Raw genomic sequence first — 19,781 nt, 5'->3', positions numbered from 1 at the left:
TCTGAACCTTCCCCACCCCCTTTCCCTTTCACCCTGCCCTCCCAGCTATTAGAATTCCCACTGCTGTAGCTTTCCAAGTCTCTTCCACCCTGATCTCCATGCCCTTCCGCTTCCCCAGCTCATAATTCCCATCCCCTGGGATTGAATGAGACGGCTATGGAGATATGGCCGGACGGGCTGACAGGCCCTTCCAAGATCTCCTTTCCCGCTGCTGCTACGTGCCCTTTCTCCCCGTGTTGCCCCGACCCGATCCGAAGAGGCGGGGGAGGCCTGTAATCCAGGGGGACAGGGGCTGGAATGGGAGGAAAGAAAATCCACGATGGATTCAACTCTAAGAGCATGGAGGGCAGGGCCAGAGAGGGCAGGGAGTGACCTAGTAGTAGTAGAAATAGTAGTAGTAGTATTTATTAATTGCTTACTGGGTGCAGAATGCCGTATTAAATGCTTGGAGGGAATAAATAGATGGGAATTAGACATGACTCAATTACCTGTCTGGGGAACCTGAAAGCACAGGAAGACAAGAGCTGATTGCTTCATAATTATATACTATAAATTATTTATTTATATCCATATCAGTCTCTCCCTCCAGAATGTTAGCTCACTGTGGGCAGGGAAAATGTTCACCAACCCTCTTGTGCATAATACAGTGCTGTGCACACAGTAAGCGCTCCATAAATACCATTGATTCATTCATTCATTCAATCGTATTTATTGAGCGCTTACTGTGTGGAGAGCACTGTACTAAGCGCTTGAGAAGTACAAGTTGGCGACATATATGAAGATCATCATCAAGGAGTGACACCAATCTGGCTGTTGAGGGAGTCTCAAATATTAACAAGGTGGGGAGTAGACGTGGGAGTTGGAAGAACTCAATATTTTTCATACGCTACTTATACATGGTTAAGAGAAACCATAGACTATTATTTTACGCCAAACACCATTACCATTACTGGTAACGTAACCTTAATTTTTTTTGTTTAAACAACCAGGTTTGCTCAGTGATTTTGAAAACTGATGGCAGTGCGACCAGCCATTATCAGCTCCGGACCTTAAGGGTTCCACTGACGTTTATCTCTCTCCTTTCTTCTAGAAAGGTTCATATCACAAAGACCACATTAGAGTGCCTGAATGGGGATTATGAGGTCGAGCCAGGTTGTGGGCACGAAAGAAACAGTTTCCTGAAGAAGCATAATATTGAAACATTTTTCATTGTGCCATCTCATCGAAGAAAGGTGAGTATCCCTGCTACTCGGCTGTTTCATTTAATCTTTGGAATGAAAGCTCATACTCGGAGTCTTCTCTACAGACACAGGCTCATGGCCCTTTTTATTATTTTCTGTGACAAGAAGGGCTGTCTTTCCATAGAATAATGTAGGAGGAATGTCTCCAGTTCCTATCTTGAAATGTCTTCGTGCTAATTCGTTCATTCAGTCGTATTTATTGAGCGCTTACTGTGTGCAGAGCACCGTGCTGAGCGCTTGGGAAAGTACAATACAGCAATAAAGAGAGACAATCCCTGCCCACAGCGAGCTCACAGTTTTGAAGTGGGGAGACAGACATCAATGCAAGTCAACAGACATCATTATAAATATTATAAATATATTATAATAATATAATAATAATATATTATAAATGAATAAAATTACAGTTATACAAATAAGTGCTGTGCAGTGGGGAGAAGGGGGAAGAACAAAGGGAGTGTGGCCAGGTGACATGGAAGGGAGCGGGAGATGAGGAAAAGTGGGGCTTAGTCTGGGAAGAGCTCTTGGAGGAGATGTGGCCTCAGTAAGGCTTTGAAGTGGGGCAGAGTAATTGTCTGGCGGATTTGAGGAGGGAGGGCAATCCAGGCCAGAGGTAGGACGCGGGCCGGGGGTCGGCGGTAAGACGGTCGAGACCGAGGAACAGTGAGAAAGCTAGCACCGGAGGAGCAAGGATGGTATCGTAATGCTAACGCTGATGGTTTCATAAATTACGGGGCCAAATCTGACCACCTCCATACTCAAACCAACGTGGCAATTAGAGAAACCTTGATACCAAGTTACGTCGTCCTTTTGGTTGTGCTTGGGGTTTTGTCTATTCGGGCAAGAAAAGTGGAGAGTTGAGCAGTTGTCCACTTCTGGATAATTCAAGCCCCAAACCTCTGTTTTCCCCATGTTTCCTCGGATAGGTTTTGAAGCCTGAATTATCTGAGTAAAGAGTTTTCTGCTGCTTTTCAGATTGCCTGTTTATGTACCGCCAGACTATTTCAGATAATTTGGCTAAGATGGTGGATTTTTTTTGTTTTCTGCCGTCTTAGCCCCGATTTTGTTTTGAGGTTTTGACCCAGATTGTAAATATCAGTGGCCTAGTATACCTGAAATAGCCTCGAGAGAGGAAAATCTAAATCAAAGGTACCATTTACAACCCATCAAAACTGCCATTGCATCATTTGATTTCTATTCTTTAGAAATCTTGAATAAAAATGATTATACCAGGTGAACAATATATCATAGACTTTGTTTTTGTCTGGATAGGCATTTTAACATTTCATTTACATCTCTAGACCAAATAGTTCACTGTTTGCTAATCTGTCTGGCAAAAATTTGAATACATCTTTTGAGAGCACCCCAGGAAATATTACTTCTATTCTTTAGAAATCTTGAATAAAAATGATTATACCAGGTCAACAATACATCATAGACTTTATTTTTGTCTGGATAGGCATTCTAGCATTTCATTTACATCTCTAGACTAAATAGTTCACTGTTTGCTAATCTGTCTGGCAAAATTTGAATACGTCTTTTGAGAGCACCCCAGGAAATATTACTTTTCCTTAAAACGTTACTAGAGAATATGAAATATGCATCATAGTTAAAAATTTGAAGATGAATCTAACTTCTGTTCGTTAGTAATCTTGAATAGAAATGATTACACCAGGTCAACAATATATCATAGACTTTATTTTTGCCTGGATAGGCATTCTAGCATTTCATTTACATCTCTAGACCAAATAGTTCACTGTTTGCTAATCTGTCTGGCAAAATTTGAATACATCTTTTGAGAGCACCCCAGGAAATATTACTTCTTTTCTTTAGAAATCTTGAGTAATAATGATTATAGCAGGTCAACAATACATCATAGACTTTATTTTTGTCTGGATAGGCATTCTAGCATTTCATTTACATCTCTAGACTAAATAGTTCACTGTTTGCTAATCTGTCTGGCAAAATTTGAATACGTCTTTTGAGAGCACCCCAGGAAATATTACTTTTCCTTGAAATGTTACTTGAGAATATGAAATATGCATCATAGTTAAAAATTTGAAGATGAATCTAACTTCTATTCTTTAGCATCTTGAATAAAAATGATTACACCAGGTCAACAATATATCATAGACTTTATTTTTGTCTGGATAGGCATTCTAGCATTTCATTTGCATCTCTAGACTAAATAGTTCACTGTTTGCTCATCTGTCTGGCAAAATTTGAATACATCTTTTGAGAGCACCCCAGGAAATATTACTTTTCCTTGAAACGTTACTAGAGAATATGAAATATGCATCATAGTTAAAAATTTGAAGATGAATCTAACTTCTATTCATTAGTAATCTTGAATAGAAATGATTACACCAGGTCAACAATATATCATAGACTTTATTTTTGTCTGGCTAGGCATTCTAGCATTTCATTTGCATCTCTAGACTAAATGGTTCATTGTTTGCTAATCTATCTGGCAAAATTTGAACACGTCTTTTGAGAGCACCCCAGGAAATATTACTTTCCTTGAAACATTCCTAGAGAATATGAAATATGCATCATAGTTAAAAATTTGAAGATAAATCTAAGTTATATTAGTTAGTAATCTTGAATAGAAATGATTACACCAGGTCAACAATATATCTTAGACTTTACTTTTGCCTGGATAGGCATTCTACCATTTCATTTACATCTCTAGACCAAATAGTTCACTGTTTACTAATCTGTCTGGCAAAATTTGAATACATCTTTTGAGAGCACCCCAGGAAATATTACTTCTATTCTTTAGAAATCTTGAATAATAATGATTATACCAGGTCAACAATACATCATAGACTTTATTTTTGTCTGGATAGGCATTCTAGCATTTCATTTACATCTCTAGACTAAATAGTTCACTGTTTGGTAACCTTTCTAGCAAAATTTGAATACATCTTTTGAGAGCACCCCAGGAAATATTACTTTTCTTTGAAATGTTACTAGAGAATATGAAATATTCATCATAGTTAAAAATTTGCAGATGAATGTAACTTTTATTCGTTAGTAATTTTGAATAAGAATGATTACACCAGGTCAACAATATATCGTAGACTTTATTTTTGTCTGGCTAGGCATTCTAGCATTTCATTTGCATCTCTAGACTAAATAGTTCACTGTTTGCTAATCTATCTGGCAAAATTTGAATACGTCTTTTGAGAGCACCCCAGGAAATATTACTTTCCTTGAAACGTTACTAGAGAATATGAAATATGCATCATAGTTAAAAATTTGAAAATGAATCTAACTTCTATTCTTTTGAAATCTTGAATAAAAATGATTATACCTGGTGAACAATATATCATAGACTTCATTTTTGTCTGGATAGGCATTCTAGCATTTCATTTACATCTCTAGACCAAATAGTTCACTGTTTGCTAATCTGTCTGGCAAAATTTGAATACATCTTTTGAGAGCACCCCAGAAAATATTACTTCTATTCTTTAGAAATCTTGAATAATAATGATTATACCAGGTCAACAATACATCATAGACTTTATTTTTGTCTGGATAGGCATTCTAGCATTTCATTTACATCTCTAGACTAAATAGTTCACTGTTTGCTAATCTGTCTGGCAAAATTTGACTACATCTTTGGAGAGCACCTCAGGAAATATTACTTTTCCTTGAAACGTTACTAGAGAATATGAAATATGCATCATAGTTAAAAACTTGAAGATGAATGTAACTTCTATTCGTTAGTAGTCTTGAATAAAAATGATTATACCTGGTGAACAATATATCATAGACTTTATTTTTGTCTGGATAGGCATTCTAGCATTTCATTTACAACTCTAGACTAAATAGTTCACTGTTTGCTAATCTGTCTGGCAAAATTTGAATACATCTTTTGAGAGCACCCCAGGAAATATTACTTTTCCTTGAAACGTTAGTAGAGAATATGAAATATGCATCATAGTTAAACATTTGAAGATGAATTTGACCTCTTATCCAGGCACTAGTTCCTCCTAGAGCTGTTTTCCAGCTGACCTGACACCTCCTTTGAAGTTGGTTTCAGATAATTGATGTTCTATAAAGATACTGAAATCAATACCCACTCCAACTCAATCAATCAATCAATCAATCAATCGTATTTATTGAGCGCTTACTATGTGCAGAGCACTGTACTAAGCGCTTGGGAAGTACAAATTGGCATCACATAGAGACAGTCCCTACCCAACAGTGGGCTCACAGTCTAAAAGGGGGAGACAGAGAACAGAACCAAACATACCAACAAAATAAAATAAGTAGGATAGAAATGTACAAGTAAAATAAATAAATAAATAGATAAATAGAGTAATAAATATGTACAACCATATATACATATATACAGGTGCTGTGGGGAAGGGAAGGAGGTAAGACGGGGGGATGGAGAGGGGGACGAGGGGGAGAGGAAAGAAGGGGCTCAGTCTGGGAAGGCCTCCTGGAGGAGGTGAGCTCTCAGCAGGGCCTTGAAGGGAGGAAGAGAGCTAGCTTGGCGGATGGGCAGAGGGAGGGCATTCCAGGCCCGGGGGATGACATGGGCCGGGGGTCGATGGCGGGACAGGTGAGAGCGAGGTACAGTGAGGAGATTAGTGGTGGAGGAGCGGAGGGTGCGGGCTGGGCAGTAGGAGGAGAGAAGGGAGGTGAGGTAGGAGGGGGCGAGGTGATGGAGAGCCTTGAAGCCCAGGGTGAGGAGTTTCTGCTTGATGCGCAGATTGATCGGTAGCCATTGGAGGTTTTTGAGGAGGGGAGTAATATGTCCAGAGCGTTTCTGGACAAAGATAATCCGGGCAGCAGCATGAAGTATGGATTGAAGTGGAGAGAGACACGAGGATGGGAGATCAGAGAGAAGGCTAGTGCAGTAGTCCATAAATGAAGGGCGACTGGAAGTCAATATTGTGTCCCTGTGTATTGAAAAGGTACATGTTAATTAGAAGTTACTGATTAATTTCTTGTAAGTCATAAAAGACAGGTCTACCCTTTCCAATATTGGAGTAGTTGACAAATGATCCAGAAGCTGGTCCTAATAACATTAACTCTTGGGGATTCCCGAGTGGATAGTCTGAAACTTGCACATAACTCATTTCACGAATTCTGATGGTATTGACTGGCTTTATTCAATCGAATTTACGGAGCGCTTACTGTGTGCAGAGCACTGGAATAAGTGGTTGGGAAAGCACAGTACAGCAATAGGAGAAATTTTTGCTTGATGGAGATGTGGCTAGACAACCACTGGAGATTTTGAGGAGCGGAGTGACATGTCCTGTATGCTTTTGTAGAAAAATGATCCAGGCAACTGGGTGAAGTATGGACTGGAGTGGGGGGATACAGGAGGCTGGGAGATCAGCAAGGAGGCTGATGCAGTCATCCAGGCAAGATAGTATTTGCTCCACTAAATTCATAGATCAATCTGATTCCTCACCACATAGCAAAACTGCATCTTCAGATACTGTGCCTTTTACAAGCTGCCCAACCAAGAAGGTATTGGCATTATTAATTGCTTATAAAAAGATTAAAGTTAAACTCAACACTCAAGAAAAAATTACCAACCTTCAATCTGTAACATTTTTAGATAATAATAATGATGGCATTTATTAAGCGCTTACTATGTGCAATGCACTGTTCTAAGCGCTGGGGAGGTTCCAAGGACATCGGGTTGTCCCACGGGGGGCTCACAGTCTTAAACCTCATTTTACAGATGAGGTAACTGAGGTACAGAGAAGTTAAGTGACTTGCCCAAAGCCACACAGCTGACAACTGGCAGAGCCGGGATTTGAACCCATGACCTCTGACTCCAAATAATAATAATAACAATAATGATGGCATTTGTTAAGCACTTACTATGTGCAAAGCACTGTTCTTAGCACTGGGGAGGTTCCAAGGACATCAGGTTGTCCCACAGGGAGCTCACAGTCTTAAACCTCATTTTACTGATCAGGTAACTGAGGTACAGAGAAGTTAAGTGACTTGCCCAAAGCCACACAGCTGACAACTGGCAGAGCCTGGATTTGAACCCACGACCTCTGACTCCAAAGCCCGGGCTCTTTTCACTGAGCCACGCTGCTTCTCAATAATTCTCAGCAGATCAGTAGGAGCATAGGAAAGCTGAAAATGATATTTTGGTGGATTATTTTGGTGGGTTTCTGTTGAATTCAGGGCCTATATAACTTATATTGTATCTTGTCATATACCAAGCTTATTTGGAAAAGCTTCCATAAACCAGGCTACAGATGTCATTAAAATCCTGAAGTTGTAACTGAAAATCTTGTAGTTGGACCAATAGAGTCAACTGTTTCTAAAAGTCCCGATAGATTCAGTTAATTTTCCAAAGCTGTTGGCAAACTTCAAAGCCCTGCTGAAAGCTCACCTCCTCCAGGAGGCCTTCCCAGACTGAGCCCCCTTTTTCCTCTCCTCCTCCCCATCCCCCCAGCCTACCTCCTTCCCCTCCCCACAGCACCTGTACATATATTTGTACAGATTTCTTACTCTATTTATTTTACTTGTACATACTTACTATTTATTTTGTTAATGATGTGCATATAGCTTTAATTCTATTCGTTCTGATGATTTTGATACCTGTCTACATGTTTTGTTTTGTTGTCTGTCTCCCCCTTCTAGACTATGAGCCCGTTGTTGGGTAGGGACCGTCTCTATATGTTACCGACTTGTACTTCCCAAGCGCTTAGTACAGTGCTGTGCACACCGTAAGCGCTCAATAAATATGATTGAATGAATGAATGACTTCCAGCCAGGATGAAATAGGCCCAAGGGGAACTTGAATCAATTTTCTTTTCTTCCTCCTAACTCTCTTCGAGTCAAACACAGAAATATTAAAAAAAAATTAAACCGTTTTTCCCATCTGTATATCTCTGATCGTAACCAGCATGAACAGTTGTGAGGCAAGAGAAAATAAATGCTCATATTATGAGGTACTGATTGCCTGGAACCTGATTGATTAGTGAGGTGGATGGGCCTATTTATTTATTTATGATTCATTTTCTACATAACATTTTACGATGCTGAAAATGTTCAATTTGTAAACAAAATCCTGTTGGTTTGGACTAAGCCCATCTGCTTCATTTCTGCATCAGAGGATGCTTTATGGAGGATGTCTGTAAACTCAATGTGGACAGGGATTGTGTTTGCCCATTGTATTAGATTGTACTTTCTCAAGCACTTAGTACAGTGTTCTGCCCCCAGTAAACACTCAATAAATACCACTGATTGATCGATCCCAAATATCACAAATTTACTATTCAAAAACCTGGGAAACGAGTCGCCTCGGAACGATTTCAATTATATTATTCGATCATACCTCTCGACTACCGGTCTCGACTCTGGGAGGGAGAGTCAAGCAGAGGCAAATCCATTCCATTCCTAGCTTGGGCAGTGGCTAACGAGTGAAAGGCAATCTGCTACAAGTCAAAACTCACCTAAGCCGGGCAGCGGCAGCATGGGAGAGAGTCGAGGGTGGAGACTAAAGCTTATTGCGTGGAAGGAGGCAATGGTGAACCACTTCCATATTTTTACCGAGAAAACTATGGCTACGCTACCAGAACGACTGTAGATGGAGGTGGGGCCCTCTGGGAGAGATGTGTCCTTGATGTCGCTATGGGTCGGAGACGACTCGACAGCGTAAGACAAGACATTCAATTAAAAGGATCATTTCGTGACAGCGGTTCAGAACTTACTCACCCAGAAGTATTCTGTGTTATGGAATGGACGTTAGGGAAATAACTCAAGCAAGTGATCTTTCCATTGAGTTGAATTTCCCATTACCTAATAAATGTTGACATATTTCCATCCAGACTTTTAAAATTCAAACTTCAATAGGTTCATCTGGTGAAATTGTCACCCAATATTCAACCCCTTGAGTTCATTCATTCATTCATTCAATCGTATTTATTGAGCGCTTACTGTGTACAGAACACTGTACTAAGCGCCTGGAAAGTACAAGTTGGCAACATATAGAGATGGTTCCTACCCAACAGCGGGCTCACAGTCTAGAAGGGGGAGACAGACAACAAAACAAAACATATTAACAAAATAAAATGAATAGAATAGTAAATATGTACAAGTAAAATAAATAGAGTAGTTGTCTAGACACGTTACCTCCCCGTCTCTCCTCCAGTTCTCTCCTTGACCCCCTCCAATCTGTCTTCTGTCCCCTTTCACTCATGAAACAGCTCTCTCAAAGGATACTAATGATCTCCTTCTTGATAAATCCAACAGCTTCTAGTCCATCGTAATCCTCCTCAACCTCTCAGGTGTCTTCGACACTTTCGACAGCCCCCTTCTCTTGGAAACGTTATCCAACCTTGGCTTCACGGACACCGTCCTCTCTTGGTTCACGTCTTATCTCTCCGGCCACCCATTCTCAATCTCCTTCACGGTCTCCTCCTCTGCCTCTGAACCTTAACTGTAGGATCACTCCAGGCTCAGGTCATGGTCCTCTTCTAGTCTCCACTGGCACCGATTTCCTTGAAGAAATCTGTGGCTCCCATGACTTCCACCACCATCTCTAGGCGGATGATTCCCAAATCGACATCTCTAGCCGATCTTTCTCCGTCTCCGCAGCCTCATATTTCTTCCTGCCTTCACGACGTCTCGACTTGGATGTCACGCCGACGCCTCAAACGTAACACGTCCAAAACAGAACTGCTCATTTTCCCACCTGAACACTGCCCTCCTCATGACTTTCCCATCACGTAAACAGCACCGTTATCCTCCCTGTCTCACAAACCCATAACCTTGGCTCTATCCTCGACTCCGCTCTCTCTTTCAGCCCACATACTCAATCTGGCACCAAAACCTGTCGGTACAACCTTCACAACATTGCAAAAAACTGTCCTTTCATCTCCATCCAGATTGCTGTCGTGTTGATCCAACCACTTATCCTGTCCTGCAGTAACTACTGCATCATAGAGAAGCAACGTAGCTCAGTGGAAAGAGCCCGGGCTTTGGAGTCACAGGTCATGGGTTCAAATCCCGGCTCCACCAATTGTCAGCTGTGTGACTTTTGGGCAAGTCACTTCACTTCTCTGTGCCTCATTTACCTCATCTGGAAAATGGGGATTAAGACCGTGAGAAAACCTGATCACCTTGTAACCTCCCCAGCGCTTAGAACAGTGCTCTGCACATAGTAAGCACTTAATAAATGCCATCATTATAATTATTATTATTGTTAGAACAATGCTTTGCACATAGTAATTGCTTAATGAATGCCATCATCATTATTATTATTATCACCTCTTTACTTACCTCCCTGTCTCCCATCTCTTCTGACTCTGGTCCATACTTCACTCTGCTACCTGGATCATTTTTCTACAAAACAATTAATTCCCCTCTTCCCACTCTTCACGAACCTCCAGTAGTTGCCCATCCACCTCCGCAGCAACAACAGAAACTCCTTACCAGTGTATTTAAAGCATTTAATCACCTTACCCCATCCTATTTTACCTCTCCGATGTCCTGGCTGTGCCAACTGTCAGCTGTGTGACCTTGGGTGAGTCACTTAACTTCTCTGGGCCTCAGTTCCCTCATCTGGAAAATGAGGATTAAAGCTGTGAGCCCCCCGTGGGACAACCTGATCACCTTGTAACCTCTCCAGTGCTTAGAACAGTGCTTTGCACATAGTAAGTGCTTAATAAATCCCATCATCATTATTATTATTACTCTTTACTTACCTCCCTGCCACCCGTCTCTTCTGACTTTGGTCCATACTTCATTCTGCTGCCTGTATCTTTTTTCTACAAAACAATTCAGTCCATGTCTTCCCACTCTTCATGAACCTCCAGTAGTTGCCCATTCACCTCCAGGTCAACAGAAACTCCTTGCCATTGTATTTAAAGCATTTAATCACCTTGCTCCCATCCTATCTTATCTCGCTGATGTCCCGGCTCTGCCAGTTGTCAGCTGTGTGACCTTGGGCGAGTCACTTAACTTCTCTGGGCCTCAGTTACCTCATCTGGAAAATGAGGATTAAGACTGTGAGCCCCATGTGGGACAACCTGATCACCTCGTATCTACCCCAGTGCTTAGAAAAGTGCTTTGCACATAGTAAGTGCTTAACAAATGCTGTTATTATTATTATTATTATTATTACTTCAACCCACCCCACACTCTTCATTTCTCTGTTGCCAACCTACTAACTGTACCTCAATATCTTCTATCTCACTGCTGACCTATAGATCACATCCTGCCTCTGGCCTGGAGCTCCTTTCCTCTTCATATCTGATAGATGTTCACTTTCCCCATCTTCAAAACCTTACTGAAAACACATCTCCAAGAGGCCTTCCCTAACTGAGCCTTCATTTTCTCTTCTCCTACTCCCTTCTGCATCATTCTTTCATTTGGATATGTACCCTTTATTCACCTTTCTCTCAGCCCCACAGCACCTATATTCATATCCATAATGTTTTCATTTACATTAATGTCTGACTCGCCTTCTAAACTGCAAGCTAATTGCAGGCAGGGGATGTGTCTACCAACTCTCTTCAAAATGCTTAATATAGCATTCTACATAGACTAAGCACTCAGTAAATACAACTGATTAATTGACTGATTGATTCAGTAGTGAATAACATGATTCTTAGAAAGAGAAAGGAACATATTTAATCTACAAGGCATCGTTTGATTTTCAGTTTCTGCTCACTTTGAATGAAGGATATTATTTCATTGCAAAATCATTTGCAAAAATCATTTTCATTTAATTGAAACGTCATTGTCATTCATTCAACAACATTTCTTGTGCACCCAATTTATCAGATAATTTGGAGTACAAAATAGAAAACAGACTAAAGGAGAATGAAAGATTAACCCAAATATTAAACAGGAAATGTGATGACAATCACAAGGGACAAAACAGAAAACAGACTAAAGGAGAAGGAAAGATTAACCCAAATATTAAACAGGAAATGTGATGACAATCACAAGGGACAAAACAGAAAACATACAATTGTATTTTGCAGAGGAGAGTAAGGTGAGAGAGCTGGAGTTACTAGGGTTATTGGTTTGCTTAGTCTAGGTGTTAAATCAGGGAAAGCTTCCCCAAAGAGAGATTTATGAGGTCACTTCATAAATCTAAGCTAAATGCTTTCTTATGCTATTTTTTTATTCAATAGGAAACCAGAAAGGATGAACATTTTGTTTCACTTTGACATTTTCCGCACCCCAGCTCTGTTTCCCCAAAGTAGGCTACCCTCAAATGGGTAGCAATAATTATTTTCTCTTGTCGTTTATATATTTTGCCTTTCTGGCCACAGGAAAATTATGAGGACTTGGAGGGAGGGGTAAATATCTGAGATTAAGATTGTTTATGACCTTTGCCATGGATGGATCATTATTTTACTTTCTAATGTTGAAAACTGTTTTACTAGTGTCAAGTTAATCGTTGTGGATATAATAAGTTTTTCCATTCCTGAGGAAATGAATTTCTTTTTTCTCCCTGTTTGCCTTCTCTTGGACAATTGTAAAATTGAGGACAGGGACCATATCTAATTGCTGTTTTTTTAAAAAAACGTGCAATGCTCTTCACATAGCAATACTTAAAAACGATAATGATATTTTGTTCCTAAGAATAATGGTGAAACTAAGGAAACCTGTGAAACGATGATAAAGCAAAATGATGTGATACAGTGATAAAGCAAATGATAAAGAAAAAAACTGTTATGGGTCATATAAAAGAATGAACAGTCGCAATGGTAATTCCTTTGTAATTATCTCTTGAGCATTTCACGATGGTCAAATGTGAAATGATGATAAAGCAAAGTGATACGATACAGTGATAAAGCAAATGATAAAGAAAAAAACTGTTATGGGTCATATAAAAGAATGAACAGTCCCAATGGTAATTCCTTTGTAATTATCTCTTGAGCATTTCACGATGGTCAAATGTGAAATGATGATAAAGCAAAACGATACGATACAGTGATAAAGCAAATGATAAAGAAAAAAACTGTGATAGGTCATATAAAAGAATGAACAGTCCCAATGGTAATTCCTTTGTAATTATCTCCTGGGCATTCATGATGGTCAATCATAATGAGCCACTGTGGTAAATCCCAATAGAGTGCAGCAGATAATTGTTTTACTATTGTAACTTTGTTTTTAATACATTAATAATAAAATGGCTAAGATGTCTGTGTTGCTCGTTATCGGTGTGTTTGTAACAGTATTTGCTTTTGGATCCAGGAAGGATTAATTAATTTCTATTTATGTCTTTGGACACTATTTGCTTTTGGAGCCGGGAAGGATTAATTCATTTCTATTTGTGTCTTTGGACAGATCTTCCCAGGGCTAATTCTCTCAGATATAAAGCCGGCCAAGAGGATGAAGTTCAAAACTGTCTGCTACCTACTAGTCCAGCTGATGCATTGTCGGAAGATGTTCAAAGCCGAGATCCCGTTCTCTAACGTCATGACGTGTGAGGATGATGACAAGGTACGAGTGTGATTTCTTCTAATGAAATGGTTTCTCGTTAGACTGTTACATTCATTCATTCATTCAGTCGTATTTATTGAGCGCTTACCATGTGCAGAGCACTGTACTAAGCACTTGGGAAGTACAAGTTGGCAACATATAGAGACGGTCCCTACAGTGAAACTTTATAGCATCAATCAATCAATCAATCAATCGTATTTATTGAGCGCTTACTGTGTGTAGAGCACTGTACTAAGCGCTTGGGAAGTACTGGAAGGGAGTGTCCCCAGAATCCAGACTTGTTGGGAGAATCGTGGCTTCAGTAGCTTGCCTTAAAGTTATAAAAATCCCCAGGAGAGTTTTGGGGGCTGTAATAATAATGACGGCATTTATTAAGCGCTTACTGTGTGCAACGCACTGTTCGAAGCACTGGGGAGGTTACAAGGTGATCAGGTTGTCCCAAAGGGGGCTCGCAGCCTTAATCCCCATTTTCCAGATGAGGTAACAGAGGCCCAGAGAAGTGAAGTGACGCCCAAAGTCACACAACTGACGATTGGCAGAGCCGGGATTTGAACCCATGACCTCGGACTCCAAAGCCCGGGCTCTTTCCACTGAGCCACGCGGCTTCTCTGGGTAGGGGGGTTGGGGGGAGGGATGACGGGGCTTGATTTGGGGGACCACTCAGAAGTGCTTACGTGGTTGACGATATTTGACTCAGTCTCCCTAAGTGTTCTTGGAGGCTACTTTTACTCTCTGGAAAGCTAGAGGGACAGAAGGAATACCGACCTCTGTGGGACAGAAGACCTCCAATTCCTAAACCTCACGCTTACCCGGTACATTCTACCACTCCATATTTATTCCTCTACTCCTCTACACACAAAGTCTTGGGAGACTCATCCACTCATTTGATTTCAGCTCCCCTCTTTAGGTAGATGAGTACAAATCTACTTCTCTAGCCCTGACTACAGCAGGGCAAAGTGGATAGAGCAAGTCACTTAACTTCTGTATGCCTCAGTTCCCTCATCTGGAAAAGGGGGATGAAGACTGTGAGCCCCGGGTGGGACAACCTGATCACCCTGTAACCTCCCCAGTGCTTAAAACAGTGCTTTGCACATAGTAAGCGCTTAACAAATTCCATTATTATTATTATTATTATTATTATCCTTGCCCTATCGGGGCTCACAGGCTAAGATATGGAGAGAGCAGGTATCTTATCCCCATTTTACAGAAGGGGAAACTGAGCCCAGGAGACCGTAAGTGACTTGCTCAAGGTCAAACCATAGATTACCATGTGCAAAGCACTGTTCAAAGACTGTGAGCCCACTGTGGGACAACCTGATCACCCTGTAGCCTCCCCAGCACTTAGAACAGTGCTTTGCACATAGTAAGCACTTAACAAATGCCATTATTATTATTATTATTATTATTATTATTATTATTATCCTTGCCCTATTGGGGCTCACAGGCTAAGATATAGAGGGAGCAGGTATCTTATCCCCATTTTACAGAAGGGGAAACTGATCCCAGGAGACCATAAGTGACTAGCTCAAGGTCAAAACATAGATTACTTTGTGCAAAGCACTGTTCTAAGCGCTGGGGAGGTTACAGGATGATCAGGTTGTCCCACGGGGGGCTCGCAGTTTTAATCCCCCTTTGCCAGATGAGGGAACTGAGGTTCAGAGAAGTGAAGTGACTTGCCCAAGGTCACACAGCAGACATGTGGTGGAGCCGGGATTCGAACCCATGACCTCTGACTCCAAAGCCCGGGTCCTTTCCAGTGAGCCATGCTGCTTCTCCATAATAAATGCTATTATCATTATTGTTGTAGAGAACGGGCCCGGGGTCCATAAAGTCATGCTTTCTAATCCCAGCTCTGCCACTTCTCTGCTGTGTGACTTTGGGTAAGTCACTTCACTTCTCTGTGCCTCAGTTACCTCTTTTGTAAAATAGGGATTGAGACCGTGAGCCCCACGTGGGACAGGCACCGTATCCAACCTGATTTGTTTATATGCACCCTAGCGCTTAGTGCATCGTCTGGCACATAGTAAGAACTTAACAAGTACCGTCATTATTATTATTATTATCGCTCCACTCCTCCGGCCTCCAGGGCTCTTCACCGCTTCAAACTCCCGATGTCCAAACTAACCTTCTCATTTTCTCTTTTAAACCATTTCCTCTATTCCATATCTGCAAAGACAACACCACCACTTCTCTGTGACTGAAGGGTGTATCAGAAGATTAATAATGATTCATTCATTCATTCAATCGTATTTATTGAGCACTTACTGAGTGCAGGGCACTGTACTAAGCGCTTGGGAAGTCCAAGTTGGCAACATATAGAGACGGTCCCTACCCAACAGTGGGCTCACAGTCTAGAAGGGGGGGAATGACAATAATGACGGTATTTGTTAAGCGCTTACTATTTGCCAAGCACTGTTCTAAGCGCTGGAGTAGATACAGGGTAATCAGATTGTCCCACATGGGGCTCACAGTTTCAATCCCCATTTTACAGACGAGGGAACTGAGGCCCAGAGAAGTGAAGCGACTTGCCCAAAGTCACACAGCTAATAAGTGGCGGAGCCGGGATTAGAACCCATGACCTCTGACTCCCAAACCCGGGTTCCACTTTTCATAGGTATATTTGATATTTTTCGGTCTGGCTGCCCTGTTAGAGGGCAAGTCTTGGACTTCTGTGATATTTTCCAAGTGCTTAGCACAGTTCCTTGCACTGAGCAAGAAATCAATACTTTCCACTGCTACGTCTACACTTTAGAAGAAGGTATTTGGGCAGAGGACAGAGGCATGATTAAGATCAGGAGCGCTTTATTAAGGACTAGAGCGTTCACTGAATTTATTTTTAGATTTTAAGAGTCCTTCTCATACTCCTTTCTTGCATAAATCCACAGAGGGAAGCTCTCCATGATATCATCCGTTTCTACTCTCCCCCATTGTACAGGAAGAGGCCAGGACATTAGCTTCCATTATGACTGCGGCACAAATTGGAGGGATTAATCAAGCGTTTAGTACAGTGCTGTGCACACAGTAAGCGCTCAATAAATACGATTGAATGAATGAATGAATGAATGGAGACATTCAACTACAAATACTTTTAACCTCTTTTACACGGAGTGAATACCTCACGCTTTTGAAACTTTCGAGCCTTCTACAAATTGATAGGGCATTTTGGGGGGGAAGTTCTGCACACATACCGCTAATAATGCTCTATGTAAAGGGTGGTGCATTTTCATTTAATGATGATCATTGTGGTATTTTTTAAGCACTGATTATATCGAGCGTAATTTTGAGCTCTTACTACGTGCGGCACATGTCAAGTACCATACTAAGCACCGCGGTAGTTACGAGATCATCAAATGAGATCACTTCTCTGTGCCTCAGTGACCTCATCTGTAAAATGGGGATGAAGACTGTGAGCCCACGAGGGACAACCTGATCACCTTGTAACCTCCCCAGCGCTTAGAACAGTGCTGTGCACATAGTAAGCGCTTAATAAATGCCATTATTATTATTATTATCATTATTATTATCCTTGCCCTAATGGGGCTCACAGGCTAAGATACAGAGAGAGCAGGTATCTTATCCCCATTTTACAGAAGGGAAAACTGATCCCAGGAGACCGTAAGTGACTTGTTCAAGGTCAAAACATAGATTAGTGGCAGAGTTGGGATTTGAAACCAGGTCTCTTGATTTCCAGTCAATCAATCGATCAATAAATGGTATTGATTGAGCATTTAGTGGATGCAGAGCACTGTACTAAGCACTTACAGCACAGTACAATAGAGTTGGAAGGTACATTCCCGGCCCACAAGTAGCTGTGTAGGGGGAGACAGACATTAAAACAATTAAATTATAAACAATTAAATAGTTTATGGGTTTGGGGATATGTATGGAAGCTCTGTTGGGCTGAAGGTGGATTGAATATCAAGTATTTAGCAGCGTGGCTTAGCAGCAAGAGCCCGGGCTTGGGTGTCAGAGGCCGTGGGTTCTAATCCCGCCTCCGCCGCTTGTCCGCTGTGTGTCTTTGGGTAAGTCACTTCCCTTCTCTGGGCCTCGGTTCCCTAATCTGGAAAATGGGGGTGAAGACTGTGAGTCCGACACCCTGAAGACCTGGTATCGACCCCAGCACTTTGAACAGTGCTTGGCACCCAGGAAGCGCTTAACAAATACCATCGTCATCATCATGTGCCTAGGTGACGCAGAAGGAAGAGGGAGTAGGGGGAAAGATGGATTAATTGGGGAGGGCCTCTTGGAGGTGATGTGATTTTAATTAATAAGGCTTTGAAGCGGGGATATTTACTATTCTATTTATTTTATTTTGTTAATATGTTTCGTTTTGTTGTCTGTCTTCCCCTTCTAGACTGTGAGCCCTCTGATGGGTAGGGGCTGTCTCTGTGTGTTGCCAACTTGTACTTCCCAAGCGCTTAGTACAGTGCTCTGCACACAGTAAGCGCTCAATAAATACGATTGAATGAATGAATGAATGAATGAGTAGGGGGAAAGATGGATTAATTGGGGAGGGCCTCTTGGAGGCGATGTGATTTTAATTAATAAGGCTTTGAAGCGGGGATACTTACTATTCTATTCATTTTATTTTGTTAACATGCTTCGTTTTGTCGTCTGTCTCCCCCTTCTAGACTGTGAGCCCGCTGTTGGGTAGGGACCGTCTCCGTATGTTGCCAACTTGTACTTCCCAAGCGCTTAGTACAGTGCTCTGCACACAGTAAGCGCTCAATAAATACGATTGAATGAATGAATGAGCTGACATAACATGAAGGGGGAGAGATTTCCAGGTGAGAGGGAGGACGTAAGCAAGGAGTAAGCAGGGAGATATTAGTTCGCTATGGGCCGGGAACATTGCTAAATTCTGTTTTATGTTACTCTCCCAAGCATTTAGCACAGTACCGCGCGCATAGTAAGCGCTCAATAAACATGAATGATTGAGATAAATGAGCTCGAGTTACGATGATGGTTCTGGAGGAAGGGAAAGGAAGGAAGGGGCGAGCTGATTAACTGCTTTAAAGTCGACTGTAAGGTGTTTCTGTTTGAACAGTCAACGAACGGAGCTTCTTGAGAAGCGGGGAAACGTGGACTGGACATTTATTTAGGAAAATAATCCAGGCGGCAGAGTGAAGTATGGACTGGAGTGGGAAGAGACAAGCGGTAAAGAAGTCAGAGAGGAGGCTGATGCAGTAATCGAAGCAGGATATACGCTAACTTTTGCGGACAGGGATCGTATCTCTGTTATATTTTACGGTCCCTCAGTACACTGCCCTGCACACAGTAAATGCTCAATTAATATGATCATTTGATGGATTAAGTGATTGGATCAGTGTCGCGGCAGTTTGGACAGAGAGGACAGGGCTGGTTTTAGAGATGCCGTGAAGGTAAAACCGACAGGATATTGCTCCGTGTTCTCTCCACTAAGCCGTGGTTTCTGGCTTCTAATGCCAGCTCTGCCAATTGCTGGCTGCGTCACCTTGGGCAAGTCATTTAACTTCTCTGTGCCTCAGTGACCTCATCTGCGAAATGGGGGTAACATCCTCCTGCCTTCAACTTAGACCGTGAGCCGCCTGTGGGAGAGGGATGCGTGTCTACCCCGGCACTTAACAAATACCTGTATATATGTACATCTGTTTATACTCTATTTATTTATTTTATTTATACATATTTACTCTATTTATTTTATTCTGTTAATATGTTTTGTTTTGTTCTCTGTTTCCCCCTTCTAGACTGTGAGCCCACTGTTGGGTAGGGACCATCTCTATACGTTCCCAAACTTCTACTTCCCAAGCGCTTAGTACAGTGCTCTGCACACAGTAGGTGCTCAATAAATACGATTGAATGAATGAATGAATGAATGTGGGAGAGGGGCACGTGTCTACCCCAGCACTTAACAGATACCTGTATATATTTATATATGTTTATACATATTTATTACTCTATTTATTTATTTATTTTATTTGTACATATTTATTCTATTTATTTTATTTTGTTAATATGTTTTGTTTTGTTCTCTGTTTCCCCCTTCTAGACTGTGAGCCCACTGTTGGGTAGGGACCGTCTCTATATGTTCCCAACTTGTACTTCCCA

General features: G+C 41.4%; 1 protein-coding gene across 1 annotated transcript in view; it reads left to right on the top strand.

Moving 5' to 3' along the window:
• Positions 1 to 19,781, top strand: part of ADCY1 (adenylate cyclase 1) — a 424,494-nt gene that overhangs the window by 268,640 nt on the left and 136,073 nt on the right. The window contains exons 7-8 of the mRNA XM_038760089.1: positions 1,091 to 1,232; positions 13,539 to 13,694. Coding sequence (XP_038616017.1) covers positions 1,091 to 1,232; positions 13,539 to 13,694 — 298 coding nt within the window. The remainder of the gene's footprint in view (positions 1 to 1,090; positions 1,233 to 13,538; positions 13,695 to 19,781) is intronic.

Source organism: Tachyglossus aculeatus, chromosome 18, assembly GCF_015852505.1.
Source record: "Tachyglossus aculeatus isolate mTacAcu1 chromosome 18, mTacAcu1.pri, whole genome shotgun sequence".
In the NCBI taxonomy this organism is placed as follows: Eukaryota; Metazoa; Chordata; class Mammalia; order Monotremata; family Tachyglossidae; genus Tachyglossus; species Tachyglossus aculeatus.
Note: the sequence above shows the minus strand (reverse complement) of the source record. Positions and strands in the feature narration are given on the sequence as shown.